General features: G+C 35.5%; 1 protein-coding gene across 1 annotated transcript in view; it reads right to left on the bottom strand.

The window, feature by feature from the left end:
• The window catches only part of RPS6KA3 (ribosomal protein S6 kinase A3), a 100,703-nt gene that overhangs the window by 47,972 nt on the left and 29,452 nt on the right, over positions 1 to 23,279 (bottom strand). The window contains exon 2 of the mRNA XM_069464116.1: positions 21,084 to 21,140. Within this exon, the coding sequence (XP_069320217.1) occupies positions 21,084 to 21,140 (57 nt within the window). The remainder of the gene's footprint in view (positions 1 to 21,083; positions 21,141 to 23,279) is intronic.

The following is a 23,279-nucleotide window of genomic DNA, read 5'->3' as shown; positions in this document are numbered from 1 at the left end:
TTCACCTCAGCATTCGAGGCCCTCCACAAAATGGCCTTAATCTACCTTTCTGGTATTATCTCCCAACATTCCCTTACCCATAGCCTTGTGTTGGCCTGGGTTGTTTTCTGTTCCCTAAACTTTTTGTTTTTAAAATCAAAGTAATACATGCACATTGGTAACAAATAAGCAGCAGCAGAATAGCTTATGATAAAAATAAACTCTCTTCTTACCCCATGCCTAGACTTAAAACAAAAATAGCTCTGCATTTACTTTCATACAATGTGTACTGACTTAAAAATAAGAAAGATGAGGAGCTCACTTACATTATGCCCTTCCCTTCCATCATCATCCTCTCTATTGTTTGGTAATTATATTACTTTTACATAAATCGTATCTTCTCTCAGTTTTGGACAGAATCCTAAGTTCTTACTTTATAAAAAGGAGGCTAATAGTGCCTATACATTCTTTCTCTCAAACTTCCCCCCACCTGCTACTAACTGTATTTTAAAATTTTTATTAAGGCTATTAATTTTAAGAAAATTAACATTCCCTCCTGCAACCACAACCAAATCCTTAATGCTCTCTCCATAGCCTGATTCCAACATCGAAAGCCTACACAATAACATCCACAATTTCATAACAATATATTGTTCAAACGCAGGCTAAGTAGTATATTAAATTTCCTTTTATATGAGTCCATAACAATGACTCCTGGGCCAATCCAAAGGGACTTAAAAAAACAACTATATTTCATCCAATGCTTAAATTCATGATAAATTCTACTTTTTTTTTTTTTATTTTTGTTTTATGAGACAGGGTCCTGATTTCTTGCACCACCTAGAGTGCAGTAGTGTCATAGCTCACTACAACCTGAAACTCCTGGGTTCAAGCAAACCTCCTGCCTCAGCCTCCCAAGTAGCTGGGACTACAGGTGCCTGCCAGCCCAGCCCAGCTAATTTTTCTATTTTTAGTAAAGATGGGGTCTCACACTTGCTCAGTCTGGTCTCAAACTCCTGACCTAAAGCAATCCTCCTGCCTCAGCCTCCCAAAGTGCTAGGATTACAGGCATGAGCCACTGTGCCCAGCCAATAAATTCTAGTTCGATTCCTATTTGGACCATGAATTTCTTATGCAGTTTTTCATTTTTCCTGTTTCTAACAGCCTCTGCCCCCATTCTTGGGGAAAGGAAGAGTTTGACCATTATTCTTATTCTTTGCTTAGCTCTTAACCATATTTTCCATTCTTCTGAGAGCCCCTTTCTATCCTAGAAACCTCTCTTATCCTCCCATCAGCATTGGTGGTTCTCTAGGCCTGCTGCACAGCTATTATCTTGGAATAGCTCTTATTTAATACTTTTCTGGTTGAAATCACTATTTTCAGTTTCCTACGTCTGTCTCTTTCTTAGATTACCCCCTTGTAACTTCCTAAGAAAGGCGATGTGAAAGAAAACTTTCTGAACCTTGCACATCTGTAAATGTCTTTATTTTATCTTCACATTTGTATAGGTTGGCTTGGTATCAAATTCTAGAATAAAAATAATCTTGCCTCAGAACTTTGACGCCGTTGGTCCATTACCTTCCAGCACCTGGTGCTGCCAATGAGATGGGTGATGCTAGCCTGGGCACACTTTTTGGTAGGTGACCTGGTTTGTCTTTCTGGAAGCTTTATGGATTTTCTCTGTCCTTGTATTTCTGAAATTCCACACTAGTGAGATAAATATGGGTCTTCTTTCCTTCAGAATGCTAGATGTTTGGTGAACCTTTATAATCTAGAGACCTGAATCCTTTTTTCTATGGGGAATTCTAACATTTCTCTGATAATTTCCTTCCATCAGTTTTTCAGGGTTTCTCTGTTTGCAACTCCTCTACTGGCTGAATCCTGTATGTCTGGAATTGAATCCTTTACATTACTTTTTTCCTCCTATTTTCTGTCTCTACCTTCTGAGAGACTTCCTTGACTTTATCTTCCTACTCTCATACTGAATTGTTTATTCTGGCAAATCTTATTTTAAAATAAAATTTCAAGTGTTTACTTTAATGTTTTTTTTTTAAAGAGCATCTTCTTCCACTCCCTATCCTCTCCCCCAAAATGAATGCAATCATTTCAAATGTCTTTGAGGATACAAACTAGAATTTTAAAAATATTTTTCTAAATTGGGGCTTAGAGAAGACAGAAAACTTTCTTGGGAGTGGAGAGAAAAGATCAATGCCTGTGGCAAGTTTGACATTAGGCAAGTTACCAAAACTTGCCATTGTTTTATCTTGAACATGTTCTTCTGTTCCTTCTAGTTTAAATTTTATGAGAAATTTATAAGAAATATACTAATCACATCAGCAAACTATTTTATACCTTCTTTTACATATATGCAAAGTTATAGTAGTATATAATAGGCAGCGTATCTTTGGTTGATATCCCAATGCCATATTGTGCTTGATGTCACCAAGTCATGGGACCATGACTATTTTAGAAATGAATCTGAGATTCAACTAGGACATAATACTAATGCTTGGGCTATCTTGGACAACAGGTAGGAAAGCAACAATGTACTTTCCTATCTCATACCTAGACTCCAATGAATGGATGCAGAGGGGAATATCAAATTTCTGAAGGTACTCATAAGGCAAGAACAGACTGAGATGTGCATGTGACAAATATATCTTATGTCACTAAATCACCTGTTACGGAAATAAATCTGTCACACAAAAACATAAAACTACAGGTTGACAGTTTGTAAAATTGTGTTTTTGCCTATAAGTACATGGTGAAACAGCTATAATTTTATGGAAAAGGAATTTTGTCAATAAAGTAGAGCATAGATATAAATTATATATAATTACTCTGTGAGGCTCGCATATTTTTACAGTCTCTGGTATAACCATGCTTTATTTATTTATATTTTTTAAGAGATGGGGGGGTCTCACTATGTTGCCTAGGCTGGCCTTGAATTCCCTGGTTCAAGTTATTCTCCCACCTCAGCCCCCCAAGTAGCTGGGATTACAGGCATGTGCCACCATGCCGAGCTCCTCAGTTGTATTTCAAACAATACATGGATACCTGTACATTTATTACCATAAAACCTACTTTGTACATTTAAAAAAAGTTATAATGAATTTATGCATTGATCCCTTCATCCATACATTTAAACATTTATTTTTGAGTATCTAATACATGCTAGTCACTCTTCTAAATGCCTGAGATATACAATAAATCAAACAGACCAAAACTCCTGCCTTTTTGGGGAGACATCAAATAATAATAGGTAAATTAGTGTTAGAACATGATCAATACTAAGAAGAAAAGATACTGAGTTGGGCAAGGGAATCAGAAGAGCAGACATGGAAAGCGGGGTTTTTCAATTTTCAATAAAGGAGTCAGGGCAGGCTTTTTAAAAAGGTGCTATTTGAGCAAAGATCTGAAGGAGGTGAGGGAATCAACCATCTGGGGGAAAAGCATTCCCAGCAGAGGGACAAGCCAGTGCAAACACCAGCATGGGAGCATATCTGGAGACCAGCACTTGGATCAGAGAATGAGAAAGAGAGGAAGGGAAGAATGAGGTCAGAGAGGGAACTAAAATTCAGGTGGCTCTCCTGCTTTTGCTTTTTCCTGATTGCCTGGTCCCAGTGAAAATGTTTCTTGACCTATGACATATTCTGTTAGGACCATTCCTTTTTGTTAGAAGGCAATTCAAATGATGGGCCAGATATTGTGCTAGGTGTTAGAGACACTAAGAAAAGAAAATTTACTTGGATTTCAAAGACTTATTATTAGATAAATACCTGTTGAGATATGACCCCAATAGATAAACAAAGTCAGTTCAGTTAAAAATATATAATTTTAGGAATTCTGTAAAGAGTGTCATTTTAGACATCACAGAAGATGTGGCAGAAGAAAATTCATGGGCAGGTGGATCTCCTGGTCTTTCCCCAGTCACACAGAAAGCCACCCAGTTTGTTTCTCAGGACCAACAAAAGATCCTTAGGTTTATTCTTAAATGGTCTTTAAAGCCCACTCTTTAGTGGGAAAAAAAATTAACCTAATGTTTCCCTTTCAAGTTTCAAGGGGAAAACATAATTTTGATCCTAAAATGTGAAAAGGATTAAAGAAAAGAAACTGAAATTAATGCTATCTGAGTTATAGGAAACTTAATATTGTAACATGTTAACATTAAGAAAACAAACTGGGCAATATTAACTGATTTTAAAGAATGATTCAACATTTGGCATTATGCCCTGCCTTGTATACATAATTTCCTTTTTCCTCCCCTCCCTTGAGTCAGGAAGTGTGTTCTTGAGGCATTTGTATTTTCTAAATTGTTTTGAACGCCAGAAAACATTATTGAAGCTTGAAGTAAAATATTTAAATGTTCCTTAGTAAAAGTTAATAAATAAGTATTTTCTAACCATGGATGTGTAACCATTTTGGGCACAACATAAAAAAGACCTTACAAATGAAAGAAGGTATACTTTATTTACCCCTTAAAAGAACTTCTAAATTAAAGTAACTCTCTATAGATACTTATGGTTCTATTTATTAAGATATGTTAACTTTCTTTTTTTAGATGATCAAGATACATAAAAATTATTTGGCTGTGATACAAAATTTGGCTGGAGCCACAGTGAGAAACTACATCTTAATTTGTTCTAGATTACAATTTGACCACATCTAATTTACTTCATTTGCTAATGGAATGGTAAATATTCTCAGCATTTTTCATTTAACAAAATTCATAAGTCAGCTTCTTATATCTATGTTTGAGAAAACAGCAATTCTGGTTCTCCAGACTAATATTTTCAATCACAGCCGCAAAGAGTACAGAGTTTTCTCCCAATCGGGAATCCCGATCAGCAAATTTAATTCTTTTTAAAGAGAAGCAGGATAGCACAATTCTCGTGGCAAGATATCAGGTTGATTTTGGCAGGATTTTAGATTAAATATAATGCAAATTATCATCCACTAAGCCCATTTTAACAGAGTAGTTCTTTGAAAATTGTGCCCACTCTAAGACAAAATTACTTGCTTAAAGTTACTGAAATATGGAGTTGCTTAAAAACTTTCAAGTTTTTACAGGAACCAACGTCAACAAAAATCTGATTTTAAGTTCCTGACTGCTTAAAATAACACACTCTCTTACCTGCCAAAATATTGCTTACATTATAGTAATCTCCTAAATATTAGTAAGTTTGCAATTCTGTTCATGCCTGGTTTGACACTGAGAGTTCAAATCATTCGTTTTGTTATACAAAATTACAAACACTAGCAAGATAAAAATTATTCAAGCACTAAAAAGCCAACATAAGACAAAATACACAGAGTTGAAATGTATAATATACATAATTGGTTTACTTTTAGTAAATAGAAGTATTATCCTTTAAAAGTTCTATCAAAACTGTTTTTGAATTTTGAAATGCTTCTTAAAAGAACATATAAAATGGAATATGTAATTATTACAATTATAATTAGCTCCATCTAAAACATTTTATTCTTTAAAAGAAGTTGAACAAATCTTACCTGTATAGAGCGAACACGAAAAGACAAAAATTTAAACATGGCTATGAAAAACCATGATGGTGATAAAGGAATTTCTGACAGTAAAACTTAAGTTAGAAAGGGAAGACCAAGCCCCTGCAAAGTTTTCTCCTACCAGCTGTTCCGGCAATTAGAAAATTTCCTGTCAGGCGGGCCCTGAAAATGCTAGAAAAAGAGGCCGGGACAATTTTCCTGTGGTAAAAGAAAGGAGAAACCTGACGGCAGGGGCACTAATGTAGCTGATAGGTAGGGAGGCCAGAACAGGAAACCAAAACAGATTTGCTGATAGCCAAATCCTGTTGAAATGTTCTTTTCTCCTGGTTCCCAGCAATCCAGACAATTTTCACAACCAGTGAAATGAATATTATTATTTTAGAATCCTGAGAAATGCCAGTATTTCTTAACTATATAACCCTTTAAAAGCAACTGAAATTAGTCACCACTATTAAAATAATAAAAGTTGATGAACTGATGTACTTGGTTATACACACACTCAGGCCATGGTCTCAAGATGATTTTAAGGTTATATATAGACATGTCATGGATGCTCCCTGTGAATGAGAAAGAGTTTCATAACTACAGGTATAAAATGAAGACCACATGTAAGAAACTTTTTTATTGTGATGTAAGGACAAATTCTTCCCATCTTAAATGAAAGTAAATTATGTTTAAATCTATGTTGGTTATAAACATTAATTATCAACCAGGTTAAAGACTTCAAGGCCCATAGCTAAAACTCACATTCCTAATTGATAAAATCTAAATGAAAAAAAAAACAAACAGTCCAATCCTTGGGTTATTAGTGAGCAAAACGGAACACTTCAGAAGCCAACTTGGAAAAGAAGGAGGGGTCAAGCTACCATATAATAGAATCCCTTACTCCATTTCATCCTCTAGTACCTTACAGGGAAGTTCTAAGATATTTTTACTTTAAAAAATATTTTTTAAAATATGCCAATATTCAGAACATAATCACTGTAATAGTGGCACTTAAATAAAACAACCAAAGGACAGCAGCTTCAAGAGCTGTAGGAAAATGCTCTACTTAATGTACATTTAATCTATGTGGAACCAGAAAAAACCTCAAGTGTTAATCTACATAGCCTTTAAGAATTGAACAAAATCACTGAATTTTCAAAACCTGAAGAGATTCTAGAAAACACCAAGAACAATCAGCTCACTTCCCGGATGAAGAAAATATGGTCAAGGTAGGCACATATCTGGTAACGGAGCTATCTAAAATGGAAACTCAGTTCAGCACTCATTTACTGAGCAAACGTCAAGAGTGTCCACTATGTGCTACAGGTACTATATGAAAAGCCAGGGCTCTTCCTGCTATATAGAATTTTTATTAAAATATTCTATAAATGACCTAATAGAAGTTAAAGAATAACTAAAAAAAAAACTGCTCAATTAAAAAGAAGTCAGTATATCAAAAAGACACATACACGTGCATGTTTACTGCAGCACAATTCACAATTGAAAAGATACGGAATCAACCTAAGTGCCCATCAGCTGATGAGCAGATAAAGAAAATGTGGTATGTACATACCATGGCATACTATTCAGCCATAAAAAAGAATGAAATGATGTCTTTTGCAGCAATTTGGACGGAACGGGAAACCATTATCCTAAGCGAAGTATCTCCAGAAAGGAAAAACAAATACCGCATGTACTCACTTGTAAGGGGGAGCTAAACGGTGGGTACACATGGTCATACAGCGTGATATAATAGACTTGGGAGACTGAGAAGGGAGGAGGGTGGGAAAGGGGGGAGGGGGCAAAAACTACCTATCGAGAACAATGTATACTAATCTGGAGATGAGTATACTAAAGGCGCTGACTTTGCTGCTATACATACAATTCATCCATGTAACAAAAAACCACTTGTCCCCTCTAAATCTATCAAAACAAAACAAATTTATCCTATGTAAAACCAAATACATTAGAATCAAACTGGTATGTAAATAAATATCCACGATAGAACTTTGAATTTTGCCTGGAAAACTGTGGACTTCCCTCAATTAAAAATGCATGCCTCGGTTTTTCAGCAAGGAAAGCACTTAGAAAGTTTTCCATCCAGAACTTTCCCATCTTCCAAAAACGAATTACTTAAATCTCCTTACAATGCTCCAAAAGGGCAGCAAGGCTAAGACAACCACCTATCACAGAACTGCAGTATGAACATGAGGTGGCTCTTGAGACTATGTCAGGAAGGAGCAAACATCGTGCTTACTGCACAACCAATGAAATAGGAGTACTTCTGTAGAAAGCAGTCATCAGCTTTATTCATGTAATACTTTTGAATAGGAGCAACCAAATACCCTTTTTTAAACTTAAAGGATTAGTCTAAATTGGCTTTAATTACTACTAGTGCTCAGGTTAATAATTCACATTTTGCTGTGTGTTACGATTTTTAATATTAAGCACCAAGAAAATGAAGCAATATAACTGACACCAAAATCTGAAATAAATCTCCCTGAGTTAAAACAGTGTGGTACTGCTGTATAAAAGACAAAGAGAGTGACAGAAAAGAATAAATGTGGCACTTTACATCAGATGGAGATGTTAGGATATATGGCTATGTGGAGAATACAGAAACCATAAAGGAAAGTATTAATACAGATTTGAGTATAAAATTTAAAAAGTTCTTTACACCAAAAGGCACTATAAACAAAGCTAAAGACCAGCTTATGTGATTGGAATTCCTTATAATCACATTACAGCTCTTCACTGAACAATTGCTTTATTCAGGGGTTATCTATCTCCTTACCAGAATGTGAGCTCTTAAAGTCCTTTGGTTCACCTTTTACAATATTTATTACCGTTTAAGCACATTCCATTGCTCCTACCAGATTTATCTTGAGAACAGGCACCATACTTTGCATAGTATTCCCATAGCAAATATCACATGGTAAGAACTCAAATAATGGCTGCCTGAATAAGTATCATATGCTGAAATCTGAAATGGATGATACTTATGTGGCTGTGCACATTAAATCAGACACTGTTCGTACTTTTTTTCCACCTCTAACTTTAAAATTTCTTAAAAATTTATCTTATTAAATTTTCAGCTAATTTTTCTTCATTTTTAATCTTACTGGTTTTATCATTCACCTTATTTTAAAAGTAACTTTTATTATAAAAATAACGCATGTCCATTATAGAAAGCTTAGATAGTAACAATGAACAAAATGGAAAAAAATGAAAAAGAAAAAAAATTGCTATTTTGGTGATTTCCTTTCCAGTCTTTTTCTATACACACACAGGTACACACTTGAACCATACTACACATATTATCACTACTCCTGTAAAGGGGTAGACAGTAAATATTTTTGGCTTTGCAGGACATGTTGGTTTCTGTCAACTCTGCCAATGCAGTAGGAAAATGAACGGGTGAGGCTGTGTTCCAATAAAACTTCATTTACAAAAACAGGTGGCAGGCCCATGGGTATAGTTTGCTGACCCCTGTTCTCTATCATTAAATAACCTTCAATGCGTTATTAATGACTGCCAAAAATTCTACTATACAAATTCCCTGTTACTGGGTATTTGATCTTTTATGACACTGTGATGTTCCATCCTTTGCACATGTTCACAATTTTTCAGGAATAATTTCTAGAAGTAGAATTGCATGGTCAAGAGCATGCAGCATTAAGGTTTTTGATCTTAACTTTCTTGCCAAGCTGTCTTCCAGGAAGAACCTGAATAATAAGGAGGGAACCACATCAAGACCTCAGGCAGGGACAAACTACAGCCAGGCCTGGCCAACCAGTCACACCCATCTCTGTTTACATATTATCTCTGGCTGTTTTTGTCCTACAATGGCTACTGCTGAGTTGAGCAGTTGTAACAGAGACCATATGGCCCACAAAGCCTAAGATATTTATTTACTATCTGGCCCTTTATAAACAAAGTTTGCTGACCCATGGTCTAGAGCCCTCAAACAGAATAATCAGCAAATGCAAAAGCCCGGAGATAGGAATTAGCTTAATGAACTCAAGACACAAAGGAAAGACCATGGTGGCTAGAATGCGATGAACACCAAGGAAAGAGAAAAGAGATGGAGACGTAGCATGGTGTCATATTAAGTAGGGCCTTACAGACTCAAGAAGTTTGGGTTTGGATTTTATTTCAAGTGTAGTGGGAAGGCAATCTTCCCCATTTTAGGCTAGGACATCATTACCCATCTCAAAAACCTGTAAGTCCTTTTTGGCTCTTTCCTTTCTTATCTAAGTTCCTTCCCCTCATATTTAACTCCTCAACAAATTCTAATGATTTTATCTCTAAAATAAAACCTCAAATCTATTTCTATTTCCTCTACCACTCTCCATACAAAGCATCATCATCTATTGCCATCAAACTGGTTTTCCTGCTTCCAAATTTTCCCTGTGCAATCCTTTCTCTTCACAGCAGTCAGAATAATCTTAAAACAAATCAGACCAGATTATAACTCTACCTCAAATTTTTCAATGGCTTCCTATCACAGAACAAAACCCAAACTTCTCATAGTCAATGGAGCTTAAAGTAAGCACTAATAAATTGTACCTTGATCCTGACTTGTGAATATACTCACTAAATCATTCAGATATGATGTCAACATTTGGTTTTAGACATATCTTCTTATGTTAAGGTCAGACTATTTTCTCTTTATGAAAAGAGGAATGAATGTCCTATTTTATAAAATGTCTTCATTATCTATTAATATGGTCACTTAGTTTTTCCTCCTTTGACCTACTGATTTGATAATTCAGATAAATAGATTTTCTAATATTGACCTATGTTTTTATATCTGGGAAAAAGCCACTGTTTTAATATAATTCTGTACTTAATTTGTAAATATTTTATTTAGGATTTTTACATTTATATTCATAAACTAAATTGGCACATGGTTTCCTTTTCTGTGCCAACTTTCATTTTCAGGGCTATGCTAACTTTATAAAACAAACTAGAAGGCAATGTAGATTTTTTCTGTTTTAGGACAACTACAGGAGTGATCTATTTCTTGAAAGTTTCAAAGATTTCTCTTTTAATAAATCATTGGGAACAAAAAAGGAAATCACTGGAGCCTGTCACTGTAATGGGGTGTGTGTGTGTGTGTGTGTGTGTGTTAGTGCTTGTTTTTTTTTTTTTTTTTTTTTTTGAGACAGAGTCTCGCTCTGTTGCCCAGGCTAGAGTGAGTGCCGTGGCGTCTGCCTAGCTCACAGCAACCTCAATCTCCTGAGCTCAAGGGATCCTCCTATCTCAGCCTCCCGAGTAGCTGGGACTACAGGCATGCACCACCATGCCCGGCTAATTTTTTCTATATATTTTTAGCTGTCCATATAATTTTTTTCTATTTTTAGTAGAGATGGGGTCTCGCTCTTGCTCAGGCTGGTCTCGAACTCCTGAGCTCAAGCGATCCGCCCACCTCGGCCTCCCAGAGTGCTAGGATTACAGGCGTGAGCCACCGCGCCCGGCCAGTGCTTGTTTTTTAATGAGCTAAATTTCGCTCATGGCTATTGGTATACTCAGTTTTTCTCTCCCTTCCCAAATAATTTGGATTTTCCTCAAAACCCATATTCAGTAAGACTTTCATATTAGTATATTATTATACTTAAATTAATTTTTTGAAATTATACTTAAGGAAAATTTCAAGCATATCCAAAACTAGACAAGAATACTATAACAAACCCTCAAGTGCCCATCACTCAGCTTTAATAATTTTCAACTCACAGCCAATCTTGTTTCATATACACTTCCTCCCACTCCCATAATTATTTTGAAGCAAGTCCCAGACATTGTATCATTTCATCTGTAAATATTTCAGTTGTTATGATGTTTTAATCTCCTTCCTATCTGTGGTTATATCCTGTTTTGCTTTCCTAATGTTGTGCATTTGCTTTTGTTTTCTTCCCCCATTTTCTAATTCACTGATTTTGGAATTTATGTTTAATTCCTTCCTCTTGCTTTTTATAGGTTCACTTTGTAGTTCTTTTTTCTAGTTTCTGTCACTGAGTCCTTAATTGTTTTATTTGAATACTCTCATTTGTTAATAAAGTTTTCTTTTGAGTGTAACAATTAGAATAATATTTAATATACTACTATATTTTAGGCACTGTGCTGTACATAAATCTCTCAGTTAATTCTTACCACAACGAGGTAGGTACTATTATCCGTACTACAGATGAAGAGACTGAGGCTTAAAGTTAAATAAGCTGTTGCTCAAGTTCTTATAGCTTGGAAGTAGAAAGGGTCATGATATTGGTGGAAGCATAACCAGGCAATGTGGTCTGGGGAAGAAGAGTGCATATGAATGGCTGGTGGCTGACTTAGGTCAAAAATCAGGAAGTACTACACTTTTTGATAATACCTCAGTATGGGGTCCATAGCAGAGTTCCTAAAAACTTTCCTATACCACACATTACACTTATCTGGCAAAGCCTCAACCAGGTCAAACCCATTTACCAGTCATCTTTATGACCCCACCATGACTGAACCCTGTTAGAAAGAAATCAACCCATATGGTAAAAACTTAAAATCAACATGTTCTTAATTGATTCCTTTGGACACAATTTTGTGTATGTGTATCATTAAATTTTTCAGACACTAAACGGTTTTCTTTCTAAAGATTTCTATTTAAGTGTAGGAGAATTATTTTTTTAGTACACATTCATCAATAGATAGTGTTATAAAATGCTAAGATTTTAAATCAGAGAGGGAAAAGAAGTTTCATGAAAATGATCAACTTGAACCAAATGGTAGTAACTTCACAGACTCTCCCATGGGTATAAAGAGAAGGCGAGGGGCAGCAGCACCATTGCCCCAGGTCTGAATCTTGCACTAAGCAGCAACATATCCTAGGTGGTATTGCTCCTTTCCTTGTCCACACATTTTTTTCCCCCTGCTTATTAGCCTTAAATTATTTTTACTTAGTCATGCTTATCTAAAATAGTTAAATTAAAATACTCATTTAGGTAAAGGGGTTACAACTTTCCATATGCCAGTATTTCAGGTTGACTCAACCAACAATCATTTATACTTGAACATACCTTAATTAAGTCACTTTAATTTCTTTCCAAATATGGATGAGATCACTCAAACTGAAGAAATGGGTATTGTGATGAATAGATGAGAGCAGAGGAGAAGCAATTTTAGATCAGAGGCACCACATGAGGGAGGCAAGCTACGATAAAAAGGGGAGTTGTCCTTTTTTTTTTAAAGCTCTTAGGGGTGGAGGAAAGGGACACTAGTAATTAAAAAAATAGCCCTGAAAGAGAGCCAAAAATGTAGCAAAGGGAAATTTTACATACTTGGAAATTTTGCCTGGTGTATACATACTCTATTTAATGCCACCATGCAGTGCTAATTATAAAGCTATTAATCTCAGAAATATTTTCCTAAGTGGTATATACTTAAATCTACTACAGTATTTTCCCCCAAGCTCTGAGTGCTGAAATACACTCTCAGCCAATGAGAGTTAGAATGGCAGACAATACTCTACACAATTAGTCAATAAGTGCTATTGATGCACCACACCATAAATTTTCCCTTCCAATGAGCACTCAATTGTATTTTCCTGTGTTGAGTGAGTAATTCACTGCCTATTGTCTACTCTGCTAGGGCTTCTCTTTCTGTAGTTTATTTTGTGTTTGAACCACAGTGACTGCAAGAGGTGTGCAAGTATGTGCCGGGCTCATGGCTATGAGTATCATTTTGGGTTTCAAATGAAAATTTTAAGGCAGCTTTGTGTGAGAAATACATGGAGGAAATAATAGTGTTTTTCTACTTCATGTGAATAAAGACAGGAAAGGGGTGAATCTTTAGAAAGCCAGAAGAAAGGATAACAGCATTAAAATTCCAGAAGATGGAGGAGAAGCAGCTCTATTAATAAGACATGAGAGAGAGGCAGATAGCAGGGCAAAGAACAAAGGGAAGAGAGGAAAAGATGAGGTGTGAAGAAAGGAAAAATCTAGCCAGAACGAAATGGCTCTACCACAAATAGGTACCTAGGGGATTTTTTTGAGACATCACAGGACTAACTCAGTACGTTAGGAAGGTCTGAATGAAGGTATTTTGTGTTCAGGAGAAATCAGGCTCTCCTTTATGACTATCCTTTTAGTCAGACCGATTTAGCTACCTCCAACACATCTCACTTTTTCCCCACTTTGGCTTTTGTTTACACCATTTTCCCATGAGAAAGTGTTCACCCAAATATTGACATTTAATTCTCAAAATCCCATACCTATTCTTCAAAACTCAGGTTAAATTCCATGTCTTCTGCAAATTTTTATCTGATCACACCACTTAGAACTACTTTCTAAATTTTAAATTTTTATCAAAAGTTAAAGGGTCAAAAAGTGCTGCAAAGCTTATAATGAAAAAGCAGCAGTATCCTGCACTCTTGTACCCTTTTAGCTTTTTTCATTGTTCCTTTTGTTATATATCTCTATATGATAAATAATAACCTTATTCTACTTTAATCTTGATTCATCGATTTCAGATATTACCTCTGGATGTCTAATTATAGATGACTTAGCATTCGTAGCACAAATTTTGGTTAAACCAATGTTTAGTCTTTACAATTATTATGATTACGTAAACGTTGTTCACTGTCGAGGTAAGGAATATACTCTAGTTACAACATTTCTTATGTACATCTTTTGTTTTTCCTTAAGTTTACAGTTGCTTTGTTTTTTAATTTGCTTTCTTTTCTTTGTATCTATGTCAAATTCTTCCCGCTCTGCAACAGCCTATTAAGTGAATTATCTTTTCTTTTTTAAGAGTCCAAGTCTCGCTGTCACTCAGGCTGGAGTGCAGTGGCACAATCATTAACTCACTGCAGCCTTAAACTTCTAGGCTCAAGCGATCCTCCTTCCACCTCAGCCTCCCAAGTAGCTAGGACTACAGGAGCATGCCACCTGCCCAGATACTTTTTTTTGGACAGAGTCTCACTATTTTGTTCTGTCTGGTCTCGAACTCCTGGCCTCAAGCGATCCTCCCACCTCAGCCTCCCAAAGTGCTGGAATTATAGGCATGAGCCACCACACGTGGCCATGAATTTCCAATATTCAAACTTATTGGATAATTCATCACTTCTAGTCCCCTATCCCCAGCCCCTGTCCCTGGAGACAACATTCCTGTAATTATCTGCCTGTCTACTTCAATCTGGATTGAGTACCCTCTAAGCCTACTAAATGAACTAGTCTTCTAAAGCTTCCTTTATTCATCATAATGGGAAGGAACTTTCTTCATCATGCTTATAGTATTGGATCCTTTGTTTCCTGAATCCCATGTCTTTTTCTTAGTTAACAACTCTCTAGTGTTGGCAGAGCCCATTTTCCAGCAAATTCCTAAAATAAGTACATGTCTGAAAATATCTTGGTTGAAAATCATTTTCACTAAGCATTTTAGAGGCATTGCTCCCATCTTCAAACTTCCAGTGTTGAAAAGTCCTTTATTACTCTTATACCCAATCCTTTATATATGATTTTTAAAATCTCCAAAAGCTTTTAGGGCCTTCCCTTTATTGCTGGCATTTTGATATTTCGTAAAAATTAGCCTTTTTGAGAGTAGGAGTTTTTTTTTTTTCTTTCTCCCATTAATAGACTTTCAGTGGGATTTTTAAATCTGGAGACTTGTGGTTCTCGTTTTGGGAAAAAATATTTTGGGTATTACAGTATTCTGCCTAATCTTAGATAATGATTATCACTATACTGCTATGAAAGAAAAAACGCTGTGAATTAAAATGTGTCACATCATCAATTATAACAAGCATTCTGATTTCAGAGATATTAAAATGTGGGAAAAATATGTTTCTTATGTTCTTTCTTTCCTACTTTCTTTCCTTCATTTCCCCTATTGTCTCTTTCTGGAATTCCTATTAGTTAGATTGCCCTTATTTCCTTCTCTGTCCTATTTTCTTTCTTTGTCTTATTGCTCTACTTTTTGAGAGTTTTCCTCAATTTTTGCTTGTAAATATTCTACTGAAATGTAAAACATTCCTAGCACAGTTTTAACTTCTAAGAGTTTTTTCTTTTTATGATTATTCTTTTTTTAATAACAACCTATTTTTGTTTTAGGGAATTAATTTTGTCTCAATACTCAGAAGACATTACTTTAACTTTTCTTTTTCCTTTTCCCTGAATTGTTTGTTTCTCTAAGATCTCATTCTTTCATGTTGATAGCCTTCCTCAAATGTCTGGTGATATTTGGCTTTTCACAAATATTTAAGAACGAGGCCCTAAAAAGTGGCCTGGAAGTTCTAGGGCTTGTCAACTGGCAGCTTTTACACTATAAGATCTCCCAAAGGTCAACATCTGACATTTCTTCAGTCAAGGATGCCCCACTCTACTGTGGGAGGATATGCTCCTGGTAGGTAGAATGGGGCCATATCTCCATTCAGTAGCAGGTTTTCACTTGACCTCCCTGATTCCAGCCCAGTGCCTCACTCTACTTCCTACTGTGTCCAAGGTGCCCAAATCTAGAGCTTCTCTGGTTTTCGCTATGAAATACCTTCTGTCTCCAGAGGAGACAGGATCTAGAAGGTATTTATATCAACATTCAACAATTTCAGTTTTCAGTCCCATGCCATACCTCCTCTTTCCATAATAACTGGTGGCCCCATTTTTGAGTTCTTCTGAGGTTCTGGAGGCCATGAATAAGACTTGCTCCCCACTGTGATACTTCTGTAAAATCACTTAGGTTCTATTAATTTCCTCTTGTTACTACTCTTTCATCTGCTTTTCATATTTATATCTTATGGTTCAAATTACAGAAGTCTTCTGATTTCAAAGACCAAGTTTCTGTTTCTTATTCTCCTTGTTTTGGGTGATAATTTCCCAGAGAGGAGGACAAAAACAGCTTTATTTTGCCATTTCAAAACTGCAAGTTTTCCTTCTACGCTTTTGTGTATCTAACAATGTAACAGAGTACTTGGCACCTAATAGATATGGTAAGAATACAGACTAAGCTGCTGTAAGAAAAAGGTCCCAAAATGCAATGACTCAAACAAGGTAAGTGCCTTTTTTTTTCCTTATAGAGCAATCTGTAGGTTAAGAGGGCAGTTTAGGCCAGGTGCAGTGGCTTGCACCTGTAGGCCCAGCACTTTAGGAGGCCAAGGTGGGAGGACTGCTCAAGGCCAGGAGTTCGAGATCAACACGGGCAGCATGGTGAGACCCCGTCTCTACAAATAACAACAACAACAACAACAAAACAATAATAAAAAAGAGGGCAGTTTAGGGTGAAGAGCTGTCACTAGACCATTAGGCCAGTAAGGGACCCAGGTTTCTTCTGTTGTTATACTCCACCTTCTCTACTGCCTTGTTCTAATTAAAACTGGCTTATCATCACACTCTGCATTGTAGTGCACAGAAAAGGGGCCAATCAACCTGCAAGAAAGCCTACCAGTTGACAAGCTCCATACATACATCTATTATTTCACAGTTTTTGTGGGCCAGGAATCTGGGCCAACAACTATGTGAGCCTGGAAGCTGATCCTTCCCCAGCCAAGTTTCAGATGAGACTCTATCCCTGGCCAACACCTTGATTGCAGTCTGAGAGTGTTTCTGAACCAAAGGATGCAGCTAAGTTCTGCCCAGACTGCTGGCCCACTGAAACTGGAAGATAATAAATGTATGTAGTTTTAAGCCGTGAAATTTGGGGGTAATTTGTAACATATCAAATAGATAACTAACACAACATTTCAACTTTCACTATGTAAATTATTACTAGTTGACAAAAGGAAAACTTTTAATTGTATATTAAAAGCAATACAATTTAAAAGTATAAGGCTAAAAAATATTTTGACAATCTGTTGGATTTTAACACTATTAAAGAAATATTAAATACTAGGCTTTTATCTGATACCTAAACCCAATTCATATAATCTGGAATGATCGGCTCAAGCACCTCACCCACATTGCTGGTAATATCTTAGTCCTGCACTTTTCCAATCTATCTCTAGAATGCAGTTTTCCCAGATGTAAATGCTACTAAAGTCACGAGTAAGAGCAAGTACAAGCCATGTAACATCATGATGGAAAATGCTTTAATTTTAGACTAGAGAGAATAAAAAAATTTGAAGGTTTTCCTTCCAAAGGAATTTTCACACAAATTAAAAAGGTAGCTGATGGTAGGAAAAACATAATTAACACTGATCATTTTTACATTTGTTTACATGTAAATCTATATACTACAGACTAAAGAAATAAACTACCTCAAATGGTTTGGGAGACAGTAGGAATCTAGACCAAATCTCAACGTAGCTCCAGGCACTAGGCCCCATGCCTGGGTCCTTGTACTAGCTAAAATTTAATCCATGCATTCATTTAATTAGCAAATACTTATTGAATACCAACTGGGTATTAGGCACAAGATATAAAACAAGGAGTAAGTCAGACTTGATCACTGTCTCACGCAGCTCACAGTTTAGTAGGAAATACAGACAAATAAATATGCGATGGAATCTGGTGTGGTGTTGTCCTTTAGGGTACGCATAGGCTGCTATGGCAACACAAAGGAGGAATGCTTAACATGAGGTAGAAGTGTTAAGTGGTAGTTGTGTCAGGAAGATGTCTCAGTTGAAATATCTAAACTTGGATCTGAAAGATGATCACTAATTAAATGGAAGGAGGTGGTAAGGGAAAGAATTCTGAGAGAAGGAACATCACCCATGAAAGCCCAGAAGAGAAAGAGAAGCTGGCACATTTGACTGGACTCTACAGTAGAAGGCAGAGGTATGTGGCCAGAGAGGTAGAAAGAAGTATGTAAAGGCCTTATTATGCAGGGCCTGGTAGGTCATGTTGCAGAGTCTGGAATTTATTTAATGGAAGCACAAAACCACTGAGGTGTTTTAAGCAGAAGAGTAAAATGATCTGATTCTTCCATAACTGATATAATGTTTATGACAATTTGTTTGATTTCTGAAAACTTAACTTTCCCAAGATGTTAAAAATATATAAAAACACACAACTTTAAAATATACATATATATATTAGCAATAACCAGATGGAAGACATAGCAGAAAAAATTCCATTTACAATATATCAAAAACTATAAAATACCTATAAGTTATCTCAGTAAGAAATGTATAAGAACTATATGTAAGAAAGTATAACATTTTTATAAAGGATATAAAAGAATATCAGAATAAATGAATGTTCCTGGATGTGAAGACTCAATATTATTAAAATAATTTTTTCATGTTAATCTGAAAATTTAATGCAATTCTAATAAAGATCCCAACAAATTTTTCAGGAATACTCGACAAAGTCATTGTCAAGTTCACCTGGAAGATAAAATGTATAAGACTACAAGTTTGAAAAGTAAAAAGGTGGAAGGGTTTGCCTTGCCACATATGAAAACATATAATAAAACTACAGTAACTGAAAAAGTAGGTAAAGTCAAAACATTCGGGAGGTTGTAGGTTGAATAATGTCCTCTAAAAAGATGTGTTCAAGTTCTAATCCCTGGTACCTGTGAAAGAGACCTTATTTGAAAACAGGGTCTCTGCAGATGTAATGATATTAAGATGAGGTCATATTAGGATGGCCCCTAATCCAATGACTGGTGTCCTTATAAGAGGGAAATTTGGACAAATAGACACAGGGAGAACATCATATGATGACTAAGGCAGAGATTGGAATGATGTGTCTACAAGCCAAGGAATGCCAATAAACACAAGAACCTAGAATAGGCAAGGAAGGAGCCGCCTCGAGAGCCACCTGTTGTTTTAAACCATGCAGTTTGCAGTACTTTGTTATGGCAGCCCTAGAAAACTGATACAAGGGGTATAAGGCAATTTTATATATGATAAAAGGTATCTTAAATGAGTAGGTAAAGAATAGATTTTATTTATTTAGTAAGTAGGGGTTAGGACTACAGGCCATCGATTTAGAAAGAAAAGTTAGATTTCTACCTCATATGAGATACTCAAATTCGAAGTGGATCACAGATCTAAATACAAACAAAACAAAACCAAACCTATAAAAGTAGTAGGTCAAAATGTAAGAGGATATTTTTTATAACTTTAGTGCAGGGAAGGATTTTCTAACCAAAACTTGAAACCCCAAAGCCAGATGGGACCATTTAAAAATTAAAACTTCTGTGTATAATACAATGAGAGACACATGTTTAAAAAACTAAGAGGGAGAAAATATTTGCAAGGTATATAATAGACATGGAGTTAATATCCAGAATATATGCAGAGATTATACAGACCAATAAGGAGACAACCAGTAATCCAAAAGAAAATTGGGCAACATAAAATAACAAAGGTCAATGATGTATGTATACTTTACTAATAATCAAATAAGAAGCAAACTAAAATGGGAAAGTATTTCAAATTAAAAATATTTTCTGACAATATCCACTGTTGGATAGGAAGTGACTGAACAGGTATTCTCATACATTGAAATTTTTACAATCTTTCTAGAGGGCACTTTGGTAATATCTATTGATATTTAAGTGTTCATATCCTTTGCTCCAGCACAGCCTTTTCTAAGACTATATCCTACTGAAACACAAGTTCACAAAAATAAACAGGGGAAAAATTACATTAAATATAGGATACACATAAAATAGAATACTGTGTAACTATTTTAAAAAGAGGTAGATCTACATGTATTGTCATAAAATGATGTTCAAGACATGTTAAGTAAAAAAAGTTGCAGAATATATGCATTTTGTAAACATAAATAATTGTCTTATGTATAGAATAACAAGAAGACTATAACCGAGCTGCTGACAATAGTTATTCTGTGTGGGGGATAGGGAACAATTTATTAATTCATTTATGTAATATTTAATGAGCATCTATTATGTGCCAGGCACATTGGTCTGGGGGGATTCAGGAGTGAACAGAAAAATGATGAGGAAATGGCAAATGTGTACTTTCTATGTTAAATATTTCTGTAAAGTATGACCTTTATATTTTTGTGTTTAGTAAATTTATAGTCAGTTTGATTTTTTAAAAACATAAGCTTCAAGGCACTAATGAAAAACTTTCAACAACACAAAGCAATTTGTTTTGTCATTCTCTTAAAATAATTCTTATCAAACAGTTTTTAACAAGGTCCCTGGCATATTCAAGAATGTATTTTTGGGCCGGGCGCGGTGGCTCACGCCTGTAATCCTAGCACTCTGGGAGGCCGAGGTGGGCGGATCGTTTGAGCTCAGGAGTTCGAGACCAGCCTGAGCAAGAGCGAGACCCCATCTCTACTAAAAATAGAAAGAAATTATATGGACAGCTAAAAAAATATATATATATATAGAAAAAATTAGCCGGGCATGGTGGGGCATGCCTATAGTCCCAGCTACTCGGGAGGCTGAGACAGGAGGATCGCTTGAGCCCAGGAGTTTGAGGTTGCTGTGAGCTAGGCTGACGCCACGGCACTCACTCTAGCCTGGGCAACAGAGTGAGACTCTGTCTCAAAAAAAAAAAAAAAAAAAAAAAAAAAAAGAATGTATTTTTGGTAAAATTTATGTGAAAGCATCAACAAGTGTAATATCATATAATGAGTTCTTTGCTCAGTTTAAAAAAATAATTTCATGGTATCTGATTTGTCTATACCCTTGTGATATAATATTTTACTTACAGTTTGTGGATTAATCTCCTCCTCTCCCATAGGTTCATCCATAATTTGCTGTCCATTCTGTGAAAAGCACAGCAAGTAGAAAATTACCAAAACAGACATCACATCAGTTAAATTTAAATGAAGGCAGACCCCCCCAAAAAAAATCATTGAAGAATATTTTCACCCCTAAAGGGCTCTAATGAAGTAGAACCACCATATAAGTATGCAGTTGCAAATCTGCAACAGGTTGTGCCTCAAAAGTTAATCTATAAGTTAATTATCTGAAACTATAAAAACATTTTTCCATGGAAACAATGTAATAAATGATGATTACCTTTCCAGGTGAGCCCTTGAGTTTAATAGTTAAATGCATTACATATGGTCTTATTTAAGCCTTATCAAACATTATTTACAACACTTTATATGACAAAAGACATTCTAAATTCCAACTCCACTGATAATTAATCAGGGTAACTGATTAATTATTTCAGAGAAAATCAAGCTCAATCTCTACATCAAAATAAATTCCAAATGGATTAAACATTTAAATGTCAAAAAGATAAAATTATACAAGTATTAGAATATAGGTGAATAATACTCATGGGGTAAGGAGGGTTGAAATCATAAAAAAAGGACATTGGAATCTATAAATTTTAAAACTTTTTCTGTCAGACACAAAAAAGATAAAAGACAAACTGATTACAAAAAAAGAGCAACATATGACAAAGGGTTGGTATCCTCAATACATAAAGAGCTTTGTTTTACAAACCTGTAAGAAAAAACGATGAACCTCAACAGAAATGAGCAATAAGGGAAAAAAGAGTTCAGCCTTAGTACTCATCAAAGAAATGCATTTAACTCAAAGATATCTTTTGCCTTTCAAACTGGTAATGATTTACAAAAAACAAAAACAAACCAAAAACAAAAAACAAAAAACAAAAAAACCCCAAAAAACCACTCAGTGCTAATGTGGGTATGAGGGAAAGAGCACTCTGGATACACTGCTGGAGAAAGTGTAAATCAACACAACCTTTCAGAAGGAAATTTGAGTCAGTGTTTAAGAATAAAACCACCACCATAAAATTTTGAAATTTCCCATCAATTCCACTTTTTTTTTAAAATGGACAAGTGTACAAAGATGTACATACAAGAAAGCTCACCATAATTTTTTTTTCCCAAAAAGAACTCCAAATTGGAAACCTACATTCCTAACAATAGAGAAGTAGTTAAATATATTATTGTACATCCATATGATGGAATATTATACGGCCATTAAAAATGATGATAAAGATGTAAATTTGTTGACATGGAAAGACAGTCACATGTAATAAGTGAAAAAGCAGTTTACAAAACAATATGGATTGTAATGATCCCATTTTAAATAAATATATACATGTTTCAATGTATATATTTGTATGGGAAAAACTCTGGAAGGATATACACCAAAATGTTAACAGTGGCTATCTCTGGGTAGTAGAATTTTAGACAATTTAAATTTTGTTTGTTTTTGCTTATCTGAATATTCTAATGTGTCTACAATTGAATATGTATTATTTGTGTAATTTTAAAAAACAAACAAAAACCAGAAGTCAGGAACACATAGTGTCTTCTCTCACTCCTTCACTGGAAAAAGGAGTAGCCCCTGACTACTTGTTAATTCAACAAGTGTACAAGGGTCTCTAACCATCTTTGGAGCATTATCACCCCATACCCTACATGAGGAAGCTGCTCTGAATATGAACTCCTCTCTCTACTCTTCCTATCCCTATTTGCCATCCATCCATTCATTCATTCATTCCATTCATGCTATGTTCTAGTAGGTACTGACCTGGAGATAAACATTAATAAAACATGGCCCCCATCTTAGAAGGTCTACTGACCTTATACAAAGGGCACCTTTCAATTTCACTCACTCATAGAGGATGTTCCTAGATTAGGGGATGCCTCAACAATACTACAAAAAGCATAGAACCAGTGTCAAAATGCAGGAAAAGGGGGAAGCAGGTATAAAATCTCTATTTTCCTGAGACATGTTCAGAGGTGACAATACTGCCCACTTCTTTGGTAAGGACACTCGAATATCTCCATGATCCTTCTTTCTCCTAAAAGCTACATTTATTCAACTGACTACTGGTTGTTTTTATCCAAACATTTCAAAAAAGCCTTAAACTAGTTCTTAAGAACACTGACTTTGGAATTAAGACATGGAGATTCAAA

Source organism: Eulemur rufifrons, chromosome 30 (genome assembly GCF_041146395.1).
Source record: "Eulemur rufifrons isolate Redbay chromosome 30, OSU_ERuf_1, whole genome shotgun sequence".
Taxonomy (NCBI): domain Eukaryota; kingdom Metazoa; phylum Chordata; class Mammalia; order Primates; family Lemuridae; genus Eulemur; species Eulemur rufifrons.
The sequence above is the reverse complement of the archived record's forward strand: the minus strand, read 5'-3'. Positions and strand labels throughout refer to the sequence as shown.